Source organism: Trichosurus vulpecula, chromosome 9, assembly GCF_011100635.1.
Source record: "Trichosurus vulpecula isolate mTriVul1 chromosome 9, mTriVul1.pri, whole genome shotgun sequence".
Taxonomy (NCBI): Eukaryota; Metazoa; Chordata; class Mammalia; order Diprotodontia; family Phalangeridae; genus Trichosurus; species Trichosurus vulpecula.
The window spans coordinates 148,623,966-148,650,377 of NC_050581.1; the positions used below are offsets into that span (position 1 = coordinate 148,623,966).

Genomic DNA, 26,412 nt, shown 5'->3' on the forward strand with positions numbered 1-26,412 from the left:
ATCTATGGCAGCCCTTTTTATAGTCAAAAAGAGCTGGAAACAACAAGAATGCCCATTGATTGGGAAGCATTTAAACAAATTGTAGTAAATTATATATTAGAGTAGTGCTGTGCTGTAAGAAACGGTGACCATGATGAATGCAGAAAAGCATGGGAAGACATGATGGCATAATGATGCAAAGTAAAGGAAGAAGACACAATGACTACAACATTGGGAATGGAAAGAACACAGCAAGTCAATGGAAATGAAATGTGGCAAAGTTATAATGGCCAAGCTTGGGCCCCAGGAGGAGACATGAGAAGGCACCTTTCCTTGTATCCTTGAAGAAGTGGGGGGCAGGGAGGAGCATGGAACATCACACATAATGTCAGAATTTGTCAATATATTGGCATGATTTTCCTCCTCTTTTTTTCTCCATCATAATGAATTTATCTTTGGAATGGTGGGCATTGGAAAACACAGATTATTTTAAAAACATTAATAAAATTTTATTTGAAAAAGTTTTAAAATTATAGGTGGGAATTATCATCATCATCGTCATCATCATCATCATCATCACCCTTCCCCCACCCCAAACAACTCCTCCTCCCTCTGCCTCCCTCCCTCCCAGTGAAGCCCTTGTAGTCATCCTCCCTCAAATCACCTGCTCTCCCAGATCTCTGGGCCTGAGTGGGGCCCAGACCTCACCTCTCTGCCAGTCCTCGCTTGGTCAATCCTGAGATGACAATTGGATCGAAAGGCTCCTCGGTCCCTGAGATAGTTATACCCAGTGGACCCCCGTACCTCTTCAACTCCACTGTGTAAATGATGGCGCCTGTCGTTTCCTGTTCATCTGAAATGAGAAGAGGTTGGCCAAGCTCTGGAGAAATGGGCTCATGGGGAGGAGGTGTTGAGGGAGGTGGAGATGGGGAGGTGGGGGAATAGAGCCAGTCATTTCTGGGAGCAGAAATTTCAGGCATAAGATGAATGTTGACCTTGAAAGAGCATCTGTCCTCTGCTGCACTGTGGGGGAAGGGAAGATGCCACGCCTCTGTGATTGGGGGTGACAGAGTGGCTGTGCTGGCTGCTGAAAGCTTCTGAAGTAGGCTGTTTCTTTAAAGTAGCACTTGGCTCTGGAGCCTGAAAACCTAGGTTCAAATGCTATCTTTGATACTTCTTGTGTGACCTTGGGAAAGTCACTTGACATTTTTTGGGTCTCGGTTTCCTTATCTGTAAAATGAGGGGGTTGGATTTAATGGCTTGTGGGGTTCCTTCCAGGTCTATGATGCCAGATGAATGTAATTGACACTCAGAATGTATTATATTTAGCTGAAAAATAAAAAGTAAAACTTCTATTTAATTCATTGAGTTAAATTGAACCAATTCACCAAAAAAAGAAAGAAAATGATATGTTTCCACAATTTTTGAGTAATTTTTGTCTTTGTATCTTAGGTGCCCAGTATTGTATATGGCATATAGTAGGTGCTTAATAAATGCTTCTTGATCAATTGATTGATGGATGCCCTAAGTTTTGGTCTGTTGGCCTCCACTCTATCCAGCATCCTCATCTCCTGCCACTGCAACTTTGGACTCCGTTCCTGTGTCACCTGACTCTGATAACCACCTCCTCCCACTCCTCTGCATATTGCTCCCTTCCCCATTAGAATAAGAGCCCTATACTGCAGATGGTGGCTGTCTTGTATGTTTTTACTTGTATCCCTAGTGCTTAACACAGTGCCCAGCCCACAGTATTCACTTAATATAATTCTTCATCTATTTATAAATTGCTTTATTTTGATTCTATGATACTGTGGCTTTAGCTCTTCTTAACTTCACCAAACTCTGAGCCCTCCACATGGTCAGCCACAGACTGAGGGAGCTGCAAGGCAGAAATGACACCACATCCACATAAATTAAGACCAGACCCAGGCCCCTCTGGGCTTCATATACAGCTATTTTTCCTTCAGAGAGCAAGGAGGAAATGTTTCACTTTTGGTGTGTGTGTGGGGATGGAGGGCGGTGATCCGGGAGGGTGGGGAACATTAAATCTACCCAGGCATAACCCAACTGACGAACCAGGACACCAGTCTAAGCTGGCGGCACATTCGCTCCCTGGGATCAGGGCCAGGGACTGGAGTGCTTTGGGGGACAGCTCTGTACCTGAGTTGTCTTCATCCTTCCTAATCTTCAGTTTCACCAGGTCCTCACACTGCCTCAGAATCTGTACCGCATCCTCCATGGAGCAGTTGTCCAGTCGGATGTTGTCAATGGCGAGCAGCTTGTCCCCTGGCTCCAGCGTGCCCGTCCTAGGAAGAATGGAAGATGTGGAGGGAGTATGCACATGGCAGCTGCTCACCCTTCCTCCTGTCCTCAGAACCCCAGGACACTAACCTGTGTGCCACGCTCCCCTTCTTGATGTCAGAGATAATCAAGGGCTCTCCAGGCTTCCTGCTTGCAGCTGGGGTGGGGGTGCAAGGGAGAGAGGGAAAGAGGGTGGGTCAGGCTCCTTCAGTCTGCTATAGGAAAATCCAAAGCCACAGGAAGAAAGGCCATTCAAAAGGGAAAAACAAGTGAAAGCATCCCTGGCCAAGATGGCCCTGGTGATCTGCTCTCTTCTATGCCTTCTGGACCTTTTGTTCTACCAGGGCTCACCATAATGTTCACTTTCATGGTGTGATTTTTGAGGGCACTAGAAAGGCTTTCTTGCTCTCCATATTTTCTCCCATCTCCTGCCTGGTGACAGAAATTCTAACATTAAAACTTTTTCTTGTCATTTGCTTTTTTACTGTGAACTTAACAATAATCAACAAGCACAGAAGTTTTAATATATACAGAAAAACAAGAAAGATGAAACGTTTTAAAAATCTCTACTAAGTCTAGTTGCAGAGAGAAAAGCTGAAGGGCCCAAGGGCTATAAGAAAAGGTTTTCAGTGATAACTCCAGAGATAATATTTAATAAAAAGATGATAAAACAGCATTGACTATCTCACATCACTTTGTAAAGGAGATGGATACACTTGCACTGAAATTCCAGAAAGTCCTTTTTGAGCTTGCTGGCCTGAATCCAACTAGGAGACCAATTATATTAAAGCAAGAGTCATTCATAATGCTGGTAGGTGCCATAACCATCATCAGTGGATGCGTTCTTGCATGGCATTTGACCAAAAGAGGAAGAACTCTTCAAGACCTGCATATGACAGTATACGTGGGATGTAACCAGAATGGCCTTTGTTTTCTTTGAGTGACTCAATTTATCTCAGTGAGCTTTACTAGGTGCTAAGCCCTGGGCCCAAACCCCATTAGGTGTTAACGTAATCCATGTGGATGTGAACCTCCCAGGGTCCTAAGGGGAGGGGCCAACTCAAGAACCAATCACCAGAGCCTGGGCTCTGGTGATTCAGATGAAGTGTGATGTCTGAAGCCCTATAAGAAGGGAGGACAGAGCCATTTGTGTAGGGCTCTGGAGATGGTGTTGATGAGGAGACTCTGGGCAGCTGTAGCTAAGGAGCCCTCCAGCTTGTAAACCCGGATGCTGAAACTTTGTTGAACTCTGCTAACTATGTGTTGGGATTTGAATCAGACAAAGTCTGTTGATGTTTGAAATTTGTTTGCATTTTGTTTTGAAGTTCATGGTGCTGGATTTTTCCCCTGAACTAACTGAATGATATTTGAATGCTGAATTAAAAGTAAGCTTGTCAACCCCTTCACCTTGCTTTCCTTAATTAAGCAGATCAGAAGAACCTGTGCTATTGGCAGCTTTCTGGGTGCTGGCTGTGGGTGAATCTTATACCCCCACAGAAGCTGCTAGCTGGATTGTTGAAACACGGGAGGAAAAGTAAAACCAAGGAGGAAAGATAAAGCTATTGGGGAATCTCTCCAAGGACAGGTGTCAAACACCACCATGGCAAAAGTACCTTTGGAGAGCTTTTGACTAACTACAGAAGGGCCTAACAACGGAGGCGGGGTGGTTCTTAACCCTTTTTGGTGCCATGGACCCTTGGAGCTGTCTGGTGAAACCTATGGACCCCTTCTCAGAACACTGTTATCAAAGGTATATAACAAAAATGCATAAGATTACAAAGGAAACCAATCATAATAAAATATGCGTGTGTGTCTGTGTATACACAATTATGTGTGTATATGTGAAGTGTGTATATGAAGTGTGTGCATGTATGTGTATGCACATATACATACAGGCAAGTCCATGGATCCAAGGTTAAGAACCCCTATGTTAGAAGGCACTTAGGTGACTCAATGGGTAGCGCTTAGAGTCAGAAAGATCTAATTTTACAAAAAAATCTTGCTTCAGACACTATGTGACCCCGGGCGCTTAACCTCTCTGTGGTTCTGTTTCCTAATCTGTAAATGGGGATAAAAGTAGCACCTAGCTCCCCAGAGCTGTTGTGAGGATTATATGAGAGAACAGGTGCATATCAAGAAAGGGAACCAAAACTCTAGTTTCTCTGGAAAAATGGAATAAGACAAGGCTGGATAAGAGGTATGATTTTTTGTCCAAATACTTCATAGTGGTACATCAATTACTAGCAGAGTACTTTACCAGCTTCCTCTTAGTCACACCCCAGATCCCATCTTTCCTAACACAAGGTCTAAACATATCTATTATCAAAAGATGGGAACGCTAGTGACCTCTCCAAATAGAAACCATATACATGCTTACTTTATACACAGCATCCATACCGTGGATCACTAAAATAGTCTGTGAGCACTTTAGAAGAGAGCAATTTTTTCTCTGAGGAGCCAAAAAGTCCCAGGCAGATAAAGAATAATTTATGAATTTGGTAGTTATTGAATGAGCCGCCTCAAAATGACAATGTTTTATGCTGCCTTTGTTGATTACCTCAAAGTCTTTGACTCAGTTCTGTACTCATGGCTTATTCATGCACTACTAATATGGAAAACTCTTCCCTTTTGAAAACACAATAATGTCAAGAACAATTGGTAAATATAGCATTTTCATGGACACAGTTGAATCCATTGTGATTCTGCTTAGGCTTATAGCCATTATCTCTACAAAACAGAAGTAAGTACAGCTTCCAAAACATTGCACAAATCACTTGATGTACATGGATGGTGTCAAGCTATATAACTTCACAGAAAAAGGCATTAAATGGTTCTTTTATCTTATGGAAACTGTCTCCAGTGATATCAAAATGCCATTTGGACTTCGTAAATGTAAACTTATTAATGCATGAGGACTTAAAGCTTTGACTTAAGGTTTTGAACTTGAATCCAGAGGTCATACGGAGTCAAAGAACAAAGGTGATAACCTAAAAATATCTTGGTCTCTTCCAACCAAGGCACAATGAACATAAAGATATCAAATATAAGGCTGTCGCTGAATATATTAAGAGACATTGACATCCTGAAGTAAAAACTAGAACAAGTTTAAGTCAATTCAATTAACACATATGTAATACTAGTCTTTACATACAATTCAAGAAGTGTAAAACAGACCATAAAAGTTTACAAAGTATCCTAGCCAAAACTTGTACAATGTTAATGAAAGAGACGTCATGAAAAAGCAGCTATAGAAAGAGGAACACTTTCTCTCCAAAAAGGAGGAAGAGGATTAAAATCATCCTTAGACTATAAGATGAGCAAGTCAAAAACCTGTAAAAATACTTTTGGAACAAATAGATATCACTTCACTGGACAAGAGTAAAAGCCAATAAAAGGTCTCTACCATTGGATTTATTAAATATAATCAAAATCAAATATTGAATATAATCAAAAATGGTTTCCCTTTATATGGAACCTATGAAATTGTCAAGTTCTATGAATGGAATCAAAAGGTCATCCATGGGCGATAACTGCATGAGCTTGACCAACAATATATTGGCAAAGAAACATCAAACAAATGGCTGAGGGGTGCAGCTTTGTTTGTGGCACCTGAAGATGAATGTTTATCACAGCAAGTTAGAACCTAGTCACTGTCAATTGAAAGTACAGAAGAATTATCTTTAAGGAACCTGGACTCAGTGATCAATGTTGTTATGCTAGGAAATGGCAGAATTTGTGCAACACAACACTACAGGCTACAAAAATTTAGCAGCTATCAAAAGCCTAGCAAGATACATCAGAAGCTTGTTGGAAGCTTCATGGACTGACAGATGACAAACCACCACACTACAAATACAGATCTCAAAATGTGATAGACGACTCAGTCAAAAAAGGGTACTGGAGCTGGATCATCATCACAGATTGAAATGTCACCTGCATTTGCAAACATAACATTGACCCATAAAAATTTTACTTAAGAACAATATTTTAAATCAATGAAACCACTCCAAGTACTCATGGTTTTCAAGCTACACAGACTTAAAGAGTGTTTACAGTATAGAGACTGAGCAGAGGAGACCAAAATCATGGGAACAGGATGGGGTCCATGGGCAATCCTTATGGTCCTCCCCTCTACTAGGGTTGTACCAAGGATTCTTTCAGAGAGCCGAGAAAGGATAAATTTATACTCTAATATTTTAATTCAGCTACAAAAAGCAGTTACTTTATTCACTTGTGCAATAGGGGGTGAATGGAAAAAGCAGGACACAACTCCCAAGTCACCCCGGTCCCAGGACAGATCTCTTTCTAGCATAGTGGTCAGGTGAAAAACAAATAGCCCAGGGCAGCTAAGTGGTGCAGTGAGTAGAGCACTGGCCCTGGAGTTAGGAGGACCTGAGTTCAAATGTGGCCTCAGACACTTGACACACTTACTAGCTGTGTGACCTTGGGCAAGTCACCTAACCCCAACTGCCCTGCCTTTCCCCTTCCAAAGAAAAAGGAAAAAACAAATAGCCTTCAACAGCCTTCTTTTGTGGAGGCTGTGGAGCCAACTCCATCCAGCAAGGACACTGAGCATGGCTTGCTTCTCCAAATTCTCTCTGCTACCTTGAAACATGATATGTATTTAGAGTTATTAAAGAGAGAAGGTTGTGTTTCTTTTCCACAGCATGTTAATTATATGTTGAGAAAGTAGTTATTTAAAACCAATTTACAACTTCCCAGATGTGCAAACATTTGATAATCGATTGTTCCATAGCCTGTAATTGTTCTATCACCTTTAAAGCTCATGTTACAGGATGAGGCCTGGTTTGTGGGAAGGAGAAGAGTGGCAAGATATTTCCTTCGGGGACTTTTGGGAAAGAAGCAATATATGGGAGAGAAGGAATTGTATTATAGTGGAAAGAATGCTGAATTAAGGAGTGAGGGGGCCTAGTGCTGAGACCAGACTCTCTCTGATATTGCCAAGCTATACGATCATCAGCAAGTTAATCTTCCTCTCTGGGACTCAGTTTCCTTCTCTGTAAAAATGAAGGATTTTCTTTCTTTTTGGGAGGCACTTGGGTTTAAGCAACTTGCCCAGAGTCACACAGCTGGTAACTATCTGAGGCAAGATTTGAACTCAGGTCCTCCTGACTCCAAGGCTGGCGCTCTATCCACTGTGCCACCTAGCTGCCCCTAAATAAAAATGAAGGATTAAAAACAGATGATCTCAAACATCCCTTCTAGCTCTAACATTCCATGTCCCAAGGGCCCTTCCAGCCCTGACAATCTATTGGTCTGTGATTTTCATGCTGCTCTATTATGCTGAAGCAGCTGGTGACACAGTGAATAAAATACTGGGTCTGGAGGCAAAAGACCTGAATTCAAATTTCAGCCTGAGACATTTACCAATTGTGTGACTCTGGGCAAGTCACTTAAGCTGTTGGCCTCAGTTGTCTCAATTGTAAAAAGGGGATAATAAGAATGCCTACCTCCCAAGGTTGTTGTGACGATCAAATGAGAGAGAATATTTGTAAAGTGCTCAGCATGTTGCCTCGCATGTGCTAGTGCTTCATAAGTGCTTATTTTCCCTACATTTCCCCTTATGCTGAGACCAAGCAAAGACAACACAATGCTGTGCTTAAGAGACAGAATAGTTGGATCTAATAAAACCTTATTCATATGGAGCTGACTGATTAGAGATTCGTTCTAGGAGAACTCCTGTAATTTCCCTTTGTGCCAGGAGTTCTTAATCTTTTTGCATGTCATAGACCCCTTTGGAAGCCAATTATATTGAAAAACAGTGATTCAAGTATTTTTAAAAAGCCCCAACAACCAAGTTCAAGGTCCCCACATTAAGAACTGTTGCTATGCTATCTTTGGGGGGAAAAGAAGCTTGCTGAGAAAATCCATAATAGAAAGATGAGCCTAGGAAGGAATGTTTAATCTCCTTAAGAACATAAGTATTTTCAAGTACTGTGACTTCACTATTTGCAAATAAGGAATCATAAAACTTACTAAAAATGAGTTCTCTCTCTTCATTAGACTCAGCCAGAGTTCTACTTTGTAATGGTGGGATGGCCATCAGTTTCCTTTATAGTAAGTAGACTGACATGTGACCTCCAGCAAGCCACTCCATGTCTCAGACTCAGTTGCCTTATCTGTATTAACAATTCCTGCCCTAACAAGGTTAATGTGATCATCAGAGGAGTTAATGCATGGGGGAATACTTTGTAATCTGTAAAGCTCTACAGAAATGTTTGTGGTTCTTTTTCCTTCTTCTCTGTATAACACTTGTAAGGGAGAAGGTCCACGTGATGGACATCATGTTTAATTTGTGGAACGTGTTCAGCAGCTTCCAGCACACCCACTTTATTTTCCCTCACTTAATAGTATTTTATTTTTTTCCAATTACATGATATAGGCTACAAATGTACAATCATATTAAATATATTTTCACATTAGTCATGTTGTGAAAGAAGGATCAAAACAAAAGGGAAAAAAAACACGAGAAAGAATAAAAAAGAGAAAATGGTATGCTTCGGTCTCCATAGTTCTTTCTCTGGATGTGGATGGCATTTTCCATCATGAGTCTTTTAGCATTGTCTTAGATCATCATATTAGCATGCCCACTTTAAAAGGGCAAGGGGAATCTATAGAAGGGAGTAAGAGGTGGAAACCTTAGGAGGAATCAGGCATACAAGAAAGGAAGATAATAGTATGAAAGAAATATTTGGTGGCATGCAAGTTGCAGCCAAGCACTGGTGGAGAGAGTCAGAGAAAGTGCCACTAACCTGGCTGAAGTGTGGAGGTCTGGTCCTTGAGTAGACAAATTTTGCTCAGGCATTACAGTAGTTTCTTTTCAATCACTTTCCTCTTGGTCTCAGAGCAACAGCTTGTGTATTGTCCCCTTAGGCATTGGAACTCCAAACAACAGGACCATATCCACTCTGCCTTTTCAACTTTACTCTGGGTCACTGGCTTCAGCTTTCAATCTCATAGCTCTCTTCCATGCTGCCAGGTGCCCCTCTCATACCACTGGTTTCCCCTTCCACATTAATACCCCTTCTCTTCTTACAATCCAATCTTTTCCTTGGGGGACCGCTCGTCCATGTCTCCCCCCACCCACAGGAGTTCCAACATGCACCTTCAGTGAGAATACTAGAAACTGCTTCACTTATTTATACCCAAGCTTCTGGGTTTGTGTGTGTGTCATATTTCTAAAAGTAAAGATAGTATCCACTGCGTGGAACTGTCACTTTACATCTTTTATTCATACTTTTCTCATACACTCATATTCTGCATTCCGCTGGCGATATACATATTGCGACCACCCATTGGACTAAAAGCTCCATGGGGGCCAGGGCTATGACTCCTTTTACCTTTATATAGTCCCTTTCATGGGATCTTGTACATAGATTCTGATCAATATGTACTCACTGAACCAAACGCAGTTATATCTTAGAAACAAGCCGTCATAAATCAGTACTTGTTAAGGGGAGGGGGGAAGCCATACTCCATGAGCATGTGGGTGGGGGGATGGTGGTGGGCAGAGCTAAAGATGATCAATGCCATTGTTTACTTTTTCTAAATTGCTTCCCAGCTCCTCACCCCTTCCCAATTGGGATCTGGATGCCCTCTGTGTGGCACCATGATGGATGAAGAAACTCCAAAGGCCAGTCTGTTTGGGGATTTTAATAGGAAGTCTGGTGTCAGCAACCGAGGTGTTATTTCCCTCAGAGGAGTTACATACCACAACTCATTTGCACCAGTGGCTCTGCGGGTACACACGTATCTCTTTATTGATTGAGATAAAGCATTTGGCTGAAATGTAATTAAGTTGAATGCTCTAAAACCTGATTCACAGAAGTAAACATTTCTAAGAGAGTGAGGATAATTCAGTTGAGCCAAGAGGATAACAAGGGATTTACTTTGCAAGCAAAGCGGAGGTTTGGATTGTCAACTGATGGCATCTATACCAAAGGTGGCATGCAGGTTGACCTTCAGTGGCATGGGCCACTCGATGCCTCCACACCCCTCCACTTACTCCAGAGTCATTCTTCCCATACCTCTGAGATTTGCCACCTCACCCCGGTCCATCTCCCTCATACCACATTGTAGGCTCACGGAATTTGATTCAGAAGGAAGCTTAAGGAGCATTTAGTCCAATGCCCTCAGTTTACAGGAGAGAAAAAAAGCCCATAGAGGTGAAATGATTTGGCTAAGACTTCAGAGTGTAGGCTTTGCATCCTGGTTCTCAGACTCTGGATTTATCCAGAGTATTTGCCCCACACCATACTGCTTCCCTCCCAAGTCATGCCATGAGAAAGAACGGTTCCTTTATGCTTTTCTCATCTATTCCTGAGTACAGCATGTAGCATCACAGAAAGAGTTTAAAGATCTCAGCTAGAAGCCTCGCTCTATTCCTTACAATTTTTAGGATCTTCCCACCACTATCAAATGAGAGGGTTGGTGAACAAAGTCATGTCTATAATCCTTTCCCTGCTAGCTTATTTTTATCTTCTAGGCAATTCTATTCTCACTGGAGCCACTGAAGGCTTTTTGCAAAGGGGAATGGCTTGCTTTGACCGGTGCATTGGGAAAGCTGACTGGGGCTATGTGCAGGAGGGTCTGCAGAAGAGGCAGGCTTTCGCGATGGTCTCGATTAGAGGGGATGACAGGCTGAACTAGGACTGTGCCAGTGTAAATAGAGGAGAGGAGATGGAGCAGAGAAATACTTTGGAGATAAAATGATACAACTGATAAGATGTAGAGAGTGAGAGAGAGGAAGCTGGAGAAGGGAAAGAAACAAGCATTTATTAAGCACTGACTGCATCCCAGGTCCTGTGCTAAGTGATTTACAAATGTTATCTCATTTGATCCTCACAACAACCCTGGGAGGTAGGTGTTGTTATAAGCACCATTTGGGGAAACTGAGGCAGAGGTTAAGTGACTTGCCCAGGGTAATACAGCTAGTAAACTTCCGAGACCAGATTTGGACTTAAGTCTTCCGGACTATGGTCCCAGCGCTCTGTGCATTATGGTGCCATCTAGCGGCCTCAAAGGGTCAAAGGATACATGATAGGTTTTAAATCGGAGAGAAGCTGTCCACGGAATGATAGAAGTTAGGAAGAAGGTAGTTTTTGCAGGAAAGATAATGCCTACAGATTCTGATAGGTTGAAAGAGTGATGGTACTGTGGAAAGAAGACTGGCTGTGGAATTAGAAGATCTGAGTTCAAATCCTCCCTGGGCCTCAGACTGTTCATCTGTAAAACAAGGGAGTTTGGACCTGTGAGTCTCCTCCGAGCTCTAAAAAGAAAAGAAATTTGGGGGGATCCTTGTCCTTTTATTTGGGAGCCATCTCCTAACAGAGTAGAAGCAACACATGTTTAGGAAGTGGTGAGAAAAGACACTCATTCCTAGAAGCACACACCCTTAGAGTCACACAGACGGCAAGGCAGCAACCTGAGACGAGAGGAGACAGAAAAACTACAAAAATCAGACACGAGCATTCACTGTAACCTGGGGCTGCTTAGAACAAAAGCAAACAGCCCTGCTCCTCTCAGCAGCCCTCGGCAGTGGGGATCACTGTTTCAGGTCCTAACCTAGCCCCATCACTGAGGTCCCTAATGGCTGGGGGTCACTCAGGAAAAAAAAAAAGTTTTATCATGGTCAACGTCCTCTGTTTGATGATGATGATGGTGATGGTAATGATGATGATGAAGGTGATGATGATGATGATGAAGGTGATGAAGGTGAGAATGATGATAGCTAATGATGTCCTCTGTTGATGATGATGACGGTGATGATGATGAAGGTGATGATGATGATGATGAAGGTGATGATGATGATGATGAAGGTGATGATGATGGTAGCTGAGCTCATTGGATCCCCACAACCCGGGGAAGTAGATGCTATTATTATCCCCATTTCACAGATGAGGAAACTTGAAGAAAACAGAGGTCAAGCGACTTGTCCAGGGTCACACAGCTAGTAAGTCTCTGAGGCTGGATTTGAACTCGAGTCTTCCTGACTGCACGCTCGTCACTCCATCCGCTGCATCACCTAGTTCCTCCAGAGACTATCTAGCAAGTTTGTTCCAACTCTATGGAGTGAAGTGCTGCTTATGCACTAAGGTGAACCCACATCCTGAGTGCCATCCTTTTTAACAGGCACGCCTCATAACTGACCCTTGGCTCCTCTGACCCATGAAGTCTGAGTGAGGAAAACACACTCCCCCATCTTCCTGGCAATCAAATTCCTTTTCTCTGGCTCAGGGTGAAGTTAATAACTTTTCTGCAGACCGGATATTGACTCTGAGATAAAATGAGAATATCATTTGATATTGTCAGAGTCCTGCTGCTTGGACGGAGCCAGGGAATGAGGAGGGGGAGGAGGAGCTCCATTGAAGGCAGCCTGAATTCCACGGCAGGACTGTTCGAATGCTTGGGGGTACTTTAGATCAGCCCAGAGCCTGTGAACTTGTTGTTTTGTTTTTGTTTTAATATTCTGATAACCACATTTTAACATGATTGTTTTCCTTTGTCATCCTATGTATTTTATGTTATGCAGTTAAAAACATCCTGAGAAGGCTCCATGGACTGCACAAGACTGCCAAAGGGGTCCATGATACGAAAAAGGTTGAAAACATTTGCCTCACAGAAGCTCTTAGCGGCTGATGGAGGCAGGGCATGGATCTAGGAACAGAGTCCCTCAGAAGGTATTGTTTGAGTTGAGTCTTGAGGGAAGTCAGGGAGTCTAAAAGGCAGGTGAGTGGAGGGCATTCTGGGCACTGGGATCAGTTAGGGCAAAAGCAAAGGGATGTGAGATAGAGGGTCCATTCACTCATTCATTCGTTCAAACATTTGTTTTAAGAATCTACTGAGGGCAAAGCTCTGACTTAGGTATTGAAGGAGATAAAAATGTTTAGATATTGGATAGTCCTTGTCCTCATGCAGTTTACATAAGGCACAGATCGTACCCAGGAGGGAGTGGAGGGAGTAAGAGGATATGACAGGAGGTCACGTGCACAGGAGTAGAGTGGGGGCAAAGCCAGAGAAGGGGCTGTACCTCTCCTCTCCCTCCTGCCTCCTGCCCCCCACTGCTCTCGCATCTGGGGTGGCTGGCCCTCTTTGCTTTCCTGGATCCAATGAAGTGTTTTTCCTTTACCCTGATAAAGCAGGAGGTGGGGAACCTGCTTTCTGTCTAGGTCCGCAGTCTCTGAGGAGGAAAAATCAATCAAGTACCAAGAACAAATGTTTTAAAATGTCACTTTGGGGACAGGTTTGAAGGGATTCCTTTTTCCCCTTTCTGCTGGAAATAATAAATGATTTAACTCATCTAATGCACAAAAAAGAAATTTAAGATGGTCCTTCATGCATATAAACAATGCTTTAAGGAATACTGTTTTCAATGTCATGGCTGGTCAAGGTAGAAGATAAATGAGCAAAGGAAGGAAGAAAAAGGGAAAGGAAATGAAGTAGAAAAAGATACACAGAGAGGGAGGGGAAGAGAGACAGGCTTAGAGAGTAGAAAGAGGGAAGAAAAAGACAACAATAGAAAGAGGCAGACACACGAGACATAAAAATAGGGGATATGAAAGAGGAGAGGAAGAGAGAGCTAGAGAGGCTGAGCTATATAGGAAGAGAGAGGTGTAGAAAGAAAAAGATGCAGAGAGATGGAAGGAGGCTGACATTCTAGGGTAAGTTCTCTTGTCACCCTCTGTTGGTCACCAAGTGGGTTGTCACTCCTGTCTACTGAAATACTAACTTGCTAATTGTTGTTCAGTTTTCCAGCTGCTTTTTATCTCTGAATCTTTCAGAGGTTCTGAATGAGACAGCTCTAGCATATTTTCAAGAAGAAAGTATTTCCTGAACTGTAATGGCAGAGACCATCATAGTATCAACCCCCCAGATGACATATTGGGGGGGCAGATTTAGCCCTGGGAAGAGAGGTGACTCCCTCCAGTTTATGTCAAACTACTGTAGGAGAAACAGAAAAGTGATACTCACAACTTATGGTTATCCCCAACTCTACTCCTCTCTTCTTGGGCAACTTCACATGAAAGGTTCCACTACTTGGGATTACTGACTCTGGAAAACAAAGACACAGGCATGCCTAAGTGTTGGAGCAATTCAGACACTTGTCAAAAATCATTCAGGACCAAGGTTGACCTCCCCTAGTCAAGAAAATCAGCCCACTTGGACTTCTGGTCCCAAGGTTTTCTTGTTTGGTTGGTTATTTTTAAAGCTGGGAAGAATCTTAGAGATGATGAAGTCTAATAATCTCATTTTACAAAAGAGGAAACTGATATTTACTCCCAACAAACATTTAGTAAGTTCCTGTTATGGACCGGGCCCTGTGCCAAATGCTGAGATACAAAGATAAATAGCAAAATGGTCCCTGCCCCTCAGGATGCTTCCATTCTGCTAGGGGCCTACAACATGGCAACAGGTAACTAGATATATAATAATATGAAGAGAAGGGAGAGAGATCTGACAGCTAAGGGGATCCCAAGAGACCTCCTATGGGGGGTGGCATATGATGTAAACCTTAAAGGAAGCTAGGGATCTAAGAAGTGGGTGGAGGTGGTTAGTTGTGGCCTATAACTACTCCAAGCTGATAATGTCGGAATATGTCAACTCCCTAAAGTAACATTTGCACTTTAACTAGAGCCTACCAAGAGTTAACCCAAAAGGAGTATATACTTGGTAATGTTGGATTTGGGGGTATCCTAACAGATCAGTCAGGGAGTTATTTGGAGTTATCTGGACCTTTCAAGACCTGTCAAACAACATTGTATAATCGGCCACCTACTTTGCTTACACATAACACTGGCTCAAGAAGGACAGTTTCTTCAAAAAGGGTCCCCTTGTAACCGAGCTTCTTTTACTTCCTCTTATTCAATATTTCAAACTTTGAGTGTGAGGGCTCTGGAAAACAGGACTTAGGAGTCTTATAGACTGCCTCCATCTCTACTCCAACCTTATCCGACACCCAATGAGACTGAACTAGAAGATATTCTAGATCCTTCTTCAAGTTGTCTGACCTACTCAGGGACAGTGACCTTGGTATAGATCTCCACCATGCCACTAGAATTGATTTGCAGAATCTCAGACTCTCAGGGCTAAAACCCAACCAGTTCAACCCATAACTGACCGAGAATTTCCTCTACCCTAACTCCACCAAGTGGTCATCCAGTCTTTGCCTACAGAACACTATAAAAGCCCTCCATTCTATTGCTGGACAACTCTGATTGCTAAGAAGTTTTTGCATATGTTGAACCAAAATCTACCTCCCTCTCATTCCCCTTCCTGTTCCCAATCATCTTAGTTCTATTTTCTGTAACTACATAGATAAGAATACTCCCACTGCCACACTTTAAGACAGGGACCAGACTTGTCCAATGAGTATTATTTTCTCTAGGCAAAACAATCCAGACCCTTCAACTCTCCCTCTTGTAATTTCCAGATTCCTCCCCATCCTGATTACATTTCTGTGGATTTATTTTAGTTTGTTACGATCTTTTTCAGAATGCAGTCCCAGGACAGGACAAAGTAATCCAGGCAGAAGCACAGTGGGACAACTTTATATGGTTAGCCTAAGATGGATATAGCTTTTAAAAAAAATTTAAGCATCTACCTCAAACTATAGCTCATACTGAACCTGTGGGCAACTAAAATGCCAAGGATCCTTTTCCCACATGAATTACTATCAAGCCACATTTCCCTCATCCTACCATTGAACAAATTGATTTCTTGAGCCTAAATGGAGGACTTTACATTTATTCTGTCTAAATTTCACTTTATTGATTTTTGACCCATTTTTTAAATCTTCTTTTTGAAACTCTCAGATTCAAAGAATTTCAGAAGGGGGAGAAGATCTCAGTAACCATTTAATTTAACCCATAAGCCCCAAAGAATCACCTTTTACATACCTAACAAGTGACTACCCAGGCTCTCCTTGAAGATCTCCAATGATAGATAACCCACCATTGTGTGTGGCCACCCATTTAGCTTCTTGATAGCTCTCATTGTTAGGAAGTTTTTTCTTGATAATCTATCATCCTTTCCCATACATTTTTCTGTCATTTATGAATATGGAATATTCTCTGAAGGAGGGGAGGCTTGGAGTATACCCCCCACTCTGGGTTCATGGAGAATGTACCAAATTCTTTATGGGGAGAGGTTCATACTCTCAACATTTTGCCAAATTGTTGTCTTCTCTGCACAGGACATTCTATCTCTCATCTTCATGCCTTGATGAAGTTTGTTCCCTATGCCTTGAATACACCCTTCTTCATCCGCATCTCTTGGAATCCCCAGCTTCCTTCAAGTCTCAGACCAAGTGTCTCTTCCTACAGAAGACTTATCCTGATAGTCCCCTCCCTCCCCCCACCCCTTTGCTAATATTCTTATACTTTGTACAAAATTACTTTCTATTTGTTTATCTGTGCACATATTGTTTCCTTCTATAAGCTCCTTGAGGGCAAAGACCATTTTGTTTTTTGTCTTTGTATCTCCAGTGCCTAGAACAATGCCTGACACTTAATAAATGCATGTAAATGTTTGCTGAATGAATGCAGTTGGGGCACTCCAGAGGCCCTTTGATCCTTCATGGCTAGCCAGCCTGGTTCTTTACCTTTAAGTAAAGCCTCTAATCTGCTTCCCCAGGATACCCACAGGTATATTAGCATGCAGGCTAGGGACATTACGAGGCCCCTCTGTGGCCATGGAGTGGCCCGCCATCTCTTAGCCATCTAATGGTCCCAAGGGCACTGAAATGACATGGAATCCACCCAGCCTAATAATAACCACTCAGCTGCCTCACCAGCTGTTAGGCCAAGAGGCTATATTAAGCCTGGGGAGGCAGGGGCCTAGGATGCTATGAGCATTAAGAATGTGCCTTCAGTTCAAGGAAGAACACCACCCCAACAGTATGATTTGGCATGGCTGGTCAACAGATAGAAGTTCATCACCTCTTTTTGTACCATTCCCTTTTATACAGGGACAGTCTTCATTTATATAACAAAGTAGAATTATCAATAGACCCTTGGACTAGGCAGCTAGACAGTTCAGTGGCTAGAAAGCCAGACCTGGAGTCAGGAAGACCTGAGTTCAAATCCTACCTCAGACATTTACTAGCTATGTGATCCTGGGCAAGTCACTTAACCTCTCTTTGCCTCAGTTTCCTCATCTGTCAGATGGGGATAACGATACCTTCCACATAGGGTTGTTGTGAGGATAAAGTAAGAAAATATTTGTGAAGCACGTTGCCCACTGCCTGGCACACAGTAGGCGCTTAGTAAATGCTCCATCTCTCCATCCCCACTCTTCCCTTAGATCTGTTCACATATATCTATTTCCAGTGTGCTTTCATATTCAATATCGCTTGGGATAATAGTGAAGTAGACGGGACAGAATTTGTTTATACCCATTTTACAGGGGAAGAAACTGAGATTCAGAGAGATTTGGTGATTTGTCCAAGGCCACCCAGAGAGTAAGTACCAGAACCAGAAACTGGAAACGGGGGTTTCTTAGCTACTCCCCACACTCTTTATTGTGCCGTGGCCTCCTTTTTGGGAGCACCTGAGAGCCCCTTGGGAGGGAGCAGAGAATGTAAGTTTGTGGGGCAGAGATGGCAGGCATCATGGAATGGGGGAAAAGGCCTTAAAAAATCTGTTCGTCTTTCTGAATTCTGACACACAGTAGGCCCACTTTCAGAAGCATGCTTCATGTATAAGGGGTCTGGTTACCTGCTACATCAAACTCAATCTCTAGGGAGACTTTGTTGGAGAGTGCTGCATCCCGCAGGAGCTGGTTGGCCTCCTCCATGGTGCCATCTTCCGTGGCAATGCTGTTGATGGACAGTACTCTGTCTCCAACCTGCAGCAGGCCACATCTGGAATCCCCAAAGAGAAGGACGGTGGGCAGGAAGGGTGGGGGGAGAGTGGAGAAGGTGGGAGACAAAGAACATGGGATGGGATCAAAGCGTCATAGCTGGAAGGGGCCTTTGGGGTCCCCTCATTGCAATCCCATTGTGTGACTAGGACACAGCCGAGGCCCCAAAGGGGCCTTTATGGGGACAAAATATACATCCGCAGCCAGGCAGAATATGAGTGAGAGAGCTGGGTTGAGAACCCGGGGCTCCTAACTCCCAGCCCAGGGTTCTCTTCACACTACTATGTTCTCCCAAGGCAACATCCCAGCCTACAGAGGGCCATTGAGAAAGTGTGTACAATGAGGGCATAGGGGCATTTACCAACAAATCAAATTTAGTTCTGACCCACAAGGGGCTCACAGTCCAGTGAGGGAATGAGACCCAGACACCAATACAAGGCAGAATTTGACAAGTACTCAAGAGAGGTATAGACCCTAAGAGGAATTCAGAGGAGTGGGCTGAGATGGTTAGTGAGAATTCATATACTAGGACTATGTCTAATATAATAATAGCATAACAATATAATATAATAATAAATAATATGATAATAATAGCCAGAATTGGGCTTATCATCAGAGGCAGAGTTGGAATCAGGATTAGGTTTACAAAGTGATGTCATTTGACTCTTACAATAACCTTGTGAGGTCAGAGCTATTATTATCCACATTTTAGATGATAAACTTGAGGTTGGGAAAGGTGAAGTGACTTGCCCAGGGTCACATAGCTAAGTAAGTATCTGAGGTGGGATTTGAACTCAGATCTTTCTTACTTCAAGTCTTCCAGACACCACCCCATTTAATTAATGGACTTTAGACCTTGAAGGATGAATAGGAATTAAATTGAGAGGGGGAAGAGGGAATTCTGGGAAGGGCAATTATGTGGACAAAGATGCAGAAGTAAGAAAGAATGAAAGGATGACAGATTTAGAATGAGAAGGAGCTTGGAGGCCACTAGGCTCAACCTGCTCATTTTCTAGGAAATTGATATCCAGAGAGTCTAAGGACCTCCCCCAGGCACCCAAAGGGAAAGTGACTGAAGTTGGACTTGGTGCCAGGTCCTCTGACTCCAGATTAATTTCTCTTCCCATTGTGGCTCAGTGCCTTTCAGAAAAATGTGTTAGGAAGATGTTGAATAGACAGTCTGGAGAAAAGTCTTCTTATTCACGTTTAGATAATTGTCTTGTTGATATGGTTTATATCTATAGTTTGTTGGTAAATTCGGTCTTGACATAAAGCCAACACTTAGAGCTATATAAATGGCAGCCTTGGGTGGTGTTAGTCAGACAAATAACATTTATTAAGCACCTACTATGTGCCAGGTGCTAAGTGCTAAGGATACCAAGAAATAGTCTCTGCTTTCAAGATTTTACAGCCTAACAGGTGGTGGTGGGCCCTCTCTTACCGATGGTCTTCCCTCAAAGGCTGGGCCGTTTCTCTTCCAGAGAGAGTTTCTGGACCAAATGGCCTCTGAAGTGCCTTTCAGTCATAAGATTTGAAGGCAACAGAACACATGCTTATATCAAAGGCCAGCCAGACCCATCAGGCCGTGTTGGTGTTGCTATGTGACAGCTGTCTGAGCCTGCCTTCCCGGCTTGATAACAATGGGGATCAGAAATGGGGTTCTGGAAACAGCTTCCCTTGGTTAAGAACATTAGGCCACTTTTAGTTCTGGTTTTTAAGGTTTTCTTTTCTTTTTCTTTTTCTTTTTCTAAGAGCTGGAAAGGACCTCGGAGGCCATTTAGTTCAACCCTCTCATTTGACAGATGAGGAAACCGAGTCCCAGGGAGGTTAAGTGATTCACCTAGGGTTACACAGACCGAAGGTCAATGGCAGGATTTAAATCTGGATCCTCTCCCTCTCAAGCCTGTGCTCCTCCCACTGTGTAAAAGCCACATTTAGGGCGTGTTTTAAGGTTCACAGAACAAAGATGACAAACAGGGAGAGCCTGAGCATGGCCTTTCTTGCACGTCGCTGCTCAGCAGAGCGTTGGGTCAGTTCCCTCAGTGACTTGAGAAGGGAGGGGAGGGTTGTGACATCCTGGCTTGTCCCCATGGACAAGAGACACAAAATGCTTCTCTGCCTTCTTACACCAATACCCGTTACATGCCACAAAGCCAGAAAGACTTGGAGAATAGACCTGGTGACCAACTGTGCATCTCTTCTCCTAGTTCTAGCCTGGCTAAGTTTGGAGAGGGTCCTCACCATCCTGGCTGTAGGACACGACTGATTTGGCCATGGCAATAACTGTAGACTCTACTAAATTACAGAAGATTTGAGATCTCCTGCATTAGAGGCAGACCCACGTTAATGACATTACAGATCCCTGAAGAATTCAAGTCTTAAGATGAAGACATCATCATGCTAGGGGGAAATTTGGTCTGCCAGTGAGTCACCTATTGGACCTGGAGTCAAGAGGACCTGAATTCAAATCCTGCCTTGGATTCTTCCTAGCTCTGTAGCCCCGGACACATTGTTTGACCTCTCTCAGCCTCAGTTTCCTTATCCACAAATTAGGGTTAATAATAGCACCTACCTCACGAGGTTGTTTTTAATATTAAATGAGACAATATGTGTAAGTTACTTTCTAAATCTTAAAGCAATATATGAATGTTAGTAGCATTATCGTCATCATCAGTAAAGCACTTAACTTCTCAGGTCTTCAGTTTCTTCTTATGTAAAGAGGGGGATAATAAAAGCCCTCGCCCCTCTCAAGTTAGACAATAAACATCTAGTGCTCTGTGGACCTTAAAATGGGATCCAAATGTTCGCTAGCACATCCCTTTAGTTCACTTTTACTTTTCTACTTTAGGTCTGGAAGGAACATCAGAGACCATCAAGTCCAAATTCTCCATTTTCCAGATGAGGAAATGAAGGCTGGAGGGAGCAAACTCACTTGTGTTAAAAATACCCAATCCTGTGAGTCTCCTGACTGCTTGCTTAATGCCCTTTTCACTACTATTATCTTGAAGACAACACCCCCACTACTTTTTAATGAAGCTTGGTCAGAAAGAGGGGCCCAGAGGCCCCATGGATCCATGTCAGGTAGGCAGGAACTCACTGGGTCCATTTTGAATCACATCCAGGAGTCAGAGTAAACAGTCTTATGCTCCTATAGGAAGCTTGTCTCTCCTGCCTCCCAACACACACACACACACACACACACACACACACACACACACGCACGCGTGCGCTCACGCACAGAGTGACTTAGATCCCCTGCAGGTTCGGGGGCCCCAGAAATACAGACTAATTGGACCAATGGGTTCTGCCTTCAATCACGTACTTGAAAACCTTGGAACAGATCACCTCCAAGGGCTTCCTTTCAGGTTTAAATCTATGGTTTTATGACCCTAGAGTATAGAGGAATCAGAGGATTCAGAGCAGATAATTTCATCCAACACCCATGTTTTACAAATGGAGAAACTGAGACCCAGAGAAGAGGACATGACTTGCCCAGAATCACACAGGTGGAGCCAGGATTTGAAATCAAATCTATTGACTCACATGTCAAATTGAGACCGAATGTATCAAGTGCCAAGTTCAAGATGAACAATTTGGTGCTTTCTACCACTCTGTGGCATCTCAGAGGCTTCTCTGAATTGTCCTGAGTTAGTTGTCACAGTAGGTCACTTGGCCTGATTTCCTACACTGCCTAGAGAATTTGATATCTTTATGTCCAGCCTGTCCAGGGTGGCATTTTGGTAATAGGTCATGTCCTTCATGTGAAATGACCCAAGAGTCTGCAGAGATGGAAGAAGTCCAAAGCAGCCTAGGATAATTACAGCCCTGGCAATCATCAGTCTGGCCTTGGACTTGCATAGTTCTGAAGGCTGAATTTTATCTCATCTTTCAGGATTCTTAGGTATCTAGTCATGGTCCTTTGGGCACCAACTTGGAGCAGAGATTGGCTTCCTCCCAGAGTCCCTCACTGCTACAGTGACTTTACAGCAAGGTGGCTGGCCTACTACTGCATGAGATAAGGGTGACAATGAATCTCTAAGCCACAGCTGTACTCTCTTAGGCAGGTGACTACTGGGAAAAGGGAGATTTAAATCCCCAAAGTCCTGGTCTCTGGCATAGCCCACTAAGCTTCTCAAAAAAATGCAAAAGATGGCAATTGGCTAAGACTGAAGAACTAAGTCCTGACCTAGGATTCAAGGCCTTCTACAATCTGTCTGCTCTAGGGGCGGGGTAACTGTGGCCTTGAGGACACATGTGGCCTTCTAGGTCCTCAAGTGCAGCCCTTTGACTGAATCCAAACTTGACAGAACTGGATTTAGTCAAAGGGCTGCACTTGAGGATCTAGAGGGCCACATGTGGCCTTGAGGCCGCAGGTTCCCCACCCCTAGTCAATCTTAGCTCCTACTATGCATACTTAGACCACCAGACACACTCATAAGTACACATTTCCTCAAAATCACACAGGGATAAGTGTACCATACAAACACAAACATACTTTTACAAGCACACAGACACACAGACACAGCCCTGCCTCTTCTCTAGCAAATTGACTTAACAGTCCTATCTTTCAGACTGACTTGGCCCAGGAACTCAGGGAGTTTGGGGGAGTAGAACTGGCTTCCCCAGTAGAAGCTGTGTTATAGCGTCTCTGAAAGAATACTTCGGGACATCCCTAATGTAGTGTAAGCCTGTTCTACTTAATTGAAAGAGAAAAGTCCGTTTTAATTGTAAATTGGATTTAAAAACAGACCAAAGGCTTCCTACAGCTTAAGTCTCTGCCCCAGTGAGTCTTGCTGGCAGGACTGTGGTATGTAGAGAGGCCTGGCTCTGTAGTATCTACTGGATCAAGTGCCAAATCCTCTTAACCTGGCACTCAAAGCTCTGAACCAAATCCATTGCTCTGTTTCTTTGGAGGCAATTGGGTTTAAGTGACTTGCCCAGGGTCACACAGATAGTAAATATTGAAGCCAGATTTGAATTCAGGTCCTTCTGACTTCAGGGTTGGTGCTCTATCCACTATGCCACCTAGATGATCATTCAAACCTATCTCTTTAACTTAATTATCCATCAGTTACCCTATATCCGTTCTCTGGTCCAGTCAGGAAGGTTTCCACACAGACCTATAACTATTTCCCACTTCCACACCTTTGCTCAGGCCAATCCTCTTCTCTAGAGTGCCCTTCCCTTTCTTCTACACCCAACTGAATTCTAGGTAGCATTAAAGACCCAACCCAAAAGCTTCATCCTCCAGGAAGCTTTCACTGACTACTCCAGTCTGCATTCATTTCTGACCTCCCTGACCCCCACAGCATATATCATACATATAGGGATGTAGTGGACAGAGAGCATGTCTTGAAACCAAGAAGATCTGGGTTGAAGTCCTCCCCTGATGCATATTGGCTGCCCAACCCTGGGTAAGTCATTTAGCCTCTAAATGCTCCAGGCAGCTCTCCAGAACTTTTAAGTTATAGAGAAGGTGCCAACCTACTTTTTTGGTAGAGAGAATTTCTTATGTCATTAAGATTATGGGTCCAGTTCCTACTCCAATGTCTCAAGTTAGCATCTGATTATATTTATCTCTGTTTAATGTGTGCCTAAATAGATCCTAAGCCACCTGAGGACAGGGGTCTGGTATGCTAGTGACTTCTTTTTCTTCTCTTCCCTTTAATCTCCAGTAGCAGGGCTGGTTCTGGAGAAATACATGCTGGTTTGCAAGCTGGATTGGTTCTGGTTCCTGGGGGATAGATCTAACCTCTCAGCGGGGCTGTCGGGCTCAATGAAGCGGATGAGAGGTGGGGAGGAAAGGGTTTCTGTGGCAAAGATTCCACCCTGGAGCTGGAGTCCAAAGCCATTCAGGGGGTCACCCCTAAGGACCACTTCTGTTGTTTCTGTGTGCACGATTTGGCCACCAGGCCCCACGGTGCTGGAGGCAAGGGACACTGAAAGAAGAGAAAGATAGATGAGGTTAGCATCAGGAAGCCAGCGCACTGATGGGGGCTTTCCTTTCACTGCTCAGTCTCCTCTCCAAGTATTTACAATCTAGATACTGGGCCTGACTTTCTCTTTGTTACCTTAGTGATTTCTTCTACTACCCTTCATTCCTCCCCAGAATGAAACATCCTGAATGAATGCTTCTACCCTTTGAAGGGCAGCTGGGTGGAGCAGAGGATTGAGTGCTGGGCCTGGAGTCAGGAAGACGTCAGTTAACTCTGATTTCGGGTACTTACTAGCTGTGTGACTCTGGGTGAGTCATTCGACCTCAATATGCCTCAATATAAAATGGGGATAATAATAGAACCTATCTCTTAGGGTTGTTGTGAGGATCAAATGAGAGAATATTTGTGAAGAGCTTGGTGCATAATAGGTGCTTAATAAATATTTATTCTCTTCCTCTTCTCTTTCTCCTTTGTCACGCAGAAGGACAATGATGGGTAGAATGAAGTAAAGGGGGAAGGGAGGCAGAGCAGCCTTATAGTCAGCAGACCCCAGAACCTCAGAACTGGAAGGACCTTGGAGTCACTTAATCCAATCTCCATCTAAAGCAAGAATCCCTTTTCTATGTAAATCTCCTGATCAATACATGGTTAGTGAGTCATCATAGATCTAAAGTTGGAGGAGATCTCAGAGCTCATATCATCCAAGCCCCCCTCATTTTACGGATGAAGAAACCGAGGCTCAGAAAGGCTAAATGACTTGCCTAAGGTCACAAAAGTTGTAAATGTCAGAGGTCAGATTCAAACCAAGGTCCTCTGATTCCAGAGTCCATACTCTTCCCATTGCATCTCTGCTGCCTGAAATTCGGGCCAATCTACATTGTCCTACAGGATCAAGGTATTCGAAGTCACACTGGAAAAGCAGTGAATATATGCATGGTCCCATTCTCACAAAAGAAAGACTTCATCTTCAACTATGTCTTGTGTAGGAAGAAGGACAATAGCCACTGTTCAAATGTGGAGGGTCACCTGAATTCACTTTGAGTTAATTATAATCACTCATGCTTTGAAGGCTTAAAACCTTGAGATAGTTAGGATAGAGGAAGTTGAAGCTCAGAGAATGCAATAACTTCCCAAGAATCATGCAGCCAGTAAATGCCAGGGCTAATATTTGAACCCAGGTGTCCTGGCTCCAAGTTCAGCACTTTTTTGCACTATCCCACAATACGTTTATTTCTCAGTCACATAATTCACAAACTTCGGGTCCTAAGCAGAGGGGTCCTGGAACCAGCTCACACCAGCTCGAGAGAGCAAAATGTTAAATTTTTAGTGGAAGCATTTTACATCTCAGAAAATGGCAAATGCTAAAAATTAGAGTTTGATTTATTGTTTTGTTGACTGTCTAGACTTAACAAAAGGCTGGAGAAATTATTAATAAGATAGATTAAACTTAAACTGTGTCATGTACATGCATTTTTTTTTCCTAGAGTTGGTTGTTAAAAAATGTATCATCACATTGTTGGTTGTAAGGTACCTTAGAGGTTGTCTAGTCCAACCTCCAAATAATGCAGTCATCCAGCCTGTGCTCAGACACATCTGGTAAGAGGGACCTCCCTATTTTCTTAGGTATCTCTATCCTGTGGTCAGACAACTCTCATTGCGAAGAAGTTCTTCCTTATGTTGAGGCAAAATGTTTGCCTTTCTATGACTGTGCACACCTCTCGTTGGTTCCAGTTTTGCCCTCTCTAACATCTACTCTGAGTCCTACAGTAGAGTGCCTATCTTCAGAGTCTATTTTAGGAAAAAGTAAATGTCATAGGCAGGCAGGGATGAGAAAGATACATGCTCCTGGCATCCCTCTTTGGACCTTAGAATGCATTTTCCTAATGACATTATGTTATAAATGGAACCAGGATACTTTCAGCCAAATTCAATGCTCAATTGTCATAATTGGTTCCTCCCAGGTGCCTCATTTTTCTGTTCCCCAAAGATGACTTACGGTTGGCTTGACCCCAAATTGTCTTAGTTTGGATTATGTTTAAACAGGCAAGATTCTAGAAATCTCTTTTTAGCAGCGGAGGGAACAAATTCTAAAAAGTAATAATAAGAATAAATAGTTCTAAAAGAGCAGACCCAGATTCTTCTCCTAGGGTGCCAAGGAAGACAGCAAAGAACCTGGGGAGATAGCCCGATTAATGGAGGAAAGTGGGGAGAAGGCCAGATTCATAGAATCTCAGAACTAAAACAGTGGAAAGGCATTAAAGTATAGAATGTTAGAGACAAAAGAGACCTTAGAACACAAAATGCCAGACCTGGAAGA

At 43.2% G+C, this 26,412-nt stretch overlaps 1 protein-coding gene across 1 annotated transcript in view; it reads right to left on the reverse strand.

Annotated features, from left to right (window-relative positions):
• The window catches only part of GRIP2 (glutamate receptor interacting protein 2), a 406,943-nt gene that overhangs the window by 42,294 nt on the left and 338,237 nt on the right, over positions 1 to 26,412 (reverse strand). The window contains exons 12-17 of the mRNA XM_036738758.1: positions 23,912 to 24,098; positions 18,015 to 18,160; positions 14,272 to 14,352; positions 2,371 to 2,437; positions 2,140 to 2,285; positions 688 to 832 (exon numbers count right to left, since the gene is read on the reverse strand). Coding sequence (XP_036594653.1) covers positions 688 to 832; positions 2,140 to 2,285; positions 2,371 to 2,437; positions 14,272 to 14,352; positions 18,015 to 18,160; positions 23,912 to 24,098 — 772 coding nt within the window. The remainder of the gene's footprint in view (positions 1 to 687; positions 833 to 2,139; positions 2,286 to 2,370; positions 2,438 to 14,271; positions 14,353 to 18,014; positions 18,161 to 23,911; positions 24,099 to 26,412) is intronic.